This window comes from Magnolia sinica, chromosome 18 (assembly GCF_029962835.1).
Source record: "Magnolia sinica isolate HGM2019 chromosome 18, MsV1, whole genome shotgun sequence".
NCBI classification, from domain to species: Eukaryota; Viridiplantae; Streptophyta; class Magnoliopsida; order Magnoliales; family Magnoliaceae; genus Magnolia; species Magnolia sinica.
The window spans coordinates 18987758-18990100 of NC_080590.1; the positions used below are offsets into that span (position 1 = coordinate 18987758).

The 2343-nt window shown below is 42.4% G+C and overlaps 1 protein-coding gene across 1 annotated transcript; it reads right to left on the reverse strand.

Annotated features, from left to right (window-relative positions):
* Positions 1-1039: 1039 nt before the first annotated feature.
* LOC131233535 (BON1-associated protein 2-like) lies at positions 1040-1882 on the reverse strand. The gene has a single exon (XM_058230292.1). It carries the CDS (start codon positions 1853-1855, stop codon positions 1364-1366), a length of 492 nt encoding a protein of 163 aa, XP_058086275.1. The 5' UTR covers positions 1856-1882; the 3' UTR covers positions 1040-1363.
* Between the last annotated feature and the right edge of the window lie 461 nt (positions 1883-2343).

A 2343-nucleotide genomic window follows, 5' to 3' on the forward strand; every position in this document is an offset into this window, starting at 1 on the left:
GGAGTCTAAAGAAGCTCCGTGAATTCAGAGTAATTATCCCTTGAGGAATATTATCCCTTGAGGAATACGGTGCATCATAGGCCCAAACACTATGAACCTTATATTTGAAGCCCAGGCAGAGTCCTGGAGGCCAAGTTTAGGGGCAAAGCCCTAGCATTACGGGGTTGGGATCACGAACATGATGGTTGTATCCAGCTTCTATAGCCCATCTGCTTCCCGTGCTGTGGTTGACTGATCCATATCTTCAGCAGGCTGCGTCTCCCACTGTCGGGCCCCCAATGAAGTGCACATGTCATTAACACTGGCTAGTGCTACGCTCTTTAAGTCCAATTGAGCTTACCCTTATTTTTTACCCAGAATTTATCTTTGGATTATTGCATCATCTCACCTGGCTGCATCATGCTGCAACCGAGATTCTCTCCACACCTCACAACTCAAGGAACCTACGCACTTCACAACTAATGGCTATCTAAAACTTCATGGCTGCATCGATTTTTCAACATTCTACATTAAAGAACTATCCCCATGCCCAAAATCTAATAGACACACACCCACCCATCTAACTGCCAAGTAAATCTTCTTGGCACTCTACAGTTACGAAGACACTTCTTAGACACCAACTAACAACACAAAATTAAGGATTAAACATCAGAGATCTTTGACACTCTGAGCAAATGAAGATTAAATTAAAATCACACAACCACTCCACAGAGTACACATAGCACTACAAACTATATACATTAGAAAAATACTGTTTATTTGGTTTTTTTTTTCTTCTAATCAAGGGTTTTCTATAAGAAATGTAATTAAAGGGCTTCTAGCATACAGTCTCCAAGAAGTAATAAAACCCTCCAAAGGAAAATTTTATGTACAAATATATTTTCTCCTACAAATGATTTCATAGAACTACTCCAAGCAAACACATCCACAGATTTGTAAGCAGCCTTAGAAATGTAATTTAGGCACTAGTCAAGATGTACTTGTTCAAAGAAGAAAAACATAGAAGTAAAAGGTCACTATTTCAAGTAGTCACATGAAGTGAGTGAATCACTATTTTAGATTGGATTGATGGAAAATGGATTTGCTGATTGAATAAACGATCTTAATTGAGGTTACAAATATTTTGTTACAATTTTTGGGAAGTACATAAAACAAGGCCCCAACATAATGGACTCTGATACAAAAATTGCTTAATCCCAACCGTGGATTTTTGGGCTCTCTCTATTTTGTCCATTACCAACCCTCATCTAGGTGCAATTTTCGCACCATGGTCCATCAAAGATGATCACAGGACCTAAAAGAAGAGGAAAGGAAGATCTGAACTAGATCAAATGATTTCTCTCCTGCAACCAAATTGTAGTTACTAAACTCTGTAACCGTAAGGCACAGGAATCCCAATTGCAATCCCATCAGAACACTTCTGCCTCGCTAACAACGGTGGCGTTCGCTGGTGGACGTAATCCGGGCCCACCATCCTAATTTTCAAATTGACGATCCCGTTTGGCTGTCCATCTGGATCTCTCAAACGGTAACTAAGGAAGTGAAGCCGAGAAGCGGGCAAGTAGTCTTCTGTGATATCCGATATGGGAATATTCACGCTCCCGACTGTCTTCAATCCGGTCACCGTCTTGCAAAGTACCTCGACGGCGATTGATCGAGCATTAGGTGGCAATGGCAGCTGGAGCTTCTCGTTCCACGTAGGGTAGCTCCCACTATTGTGATCGACGTTGGTGGATTGGTAGTTCTGGGAGTCGGTTCGGACGGTCATGAAGACGTTCTTCTTGATGGAACGGCTGCCAATTCGTAGGCCCTCAGCAGAGATGGCTGTGATATCAAGTGAGCGAGATTTCTCCATGTTTCCTTGTGTGTGTTGAGAAGAATAAAATGTAAGATATATATGGATGGTTTTATGAATGGATGGAATGTGATAAGAACGGGGGTAGAAGGGACGTTGTAGTTTCTTATTGGAACACGAGTCTGGAAAGTTGTACACGAGTCTAGAAAGTTGTTGGCATGGCGATAGTCCGCGCGCTACCCTTTTATCGTAGCCAGGATGCCAGCCCATACATGAGTCTTGCTGCTGTGCATGTTAATCAGAACCGTTCGTTTGGTCTGGGCCGCAGAGAATGGTTTGGTTTAGACCCTGTTGGATGTGAAAGTGACCATCAATTAGAAGGAATGGATACACACATGAATAAATCAGGATTACAGGTATTGAATTGGAGGAGTGCTTGTGAGTACAGGTGTAGGGAGGAGATCAGGTGGGACAAAACACCCGTAATCATGTGCAATCTCTGCAGATGTGAGTGAAACTCAAGCCCTTGAATTTGGTGAGGCACACAT

Coding starts and splice junctions, on each gene's coding strand:
- LOC131233535 (XM_058230292.1), bottom strand. CDS start 1,855: ATGGAGAAATCTCGCTCACTTGATATCACAGCCATCTCTGCTGAGGGC.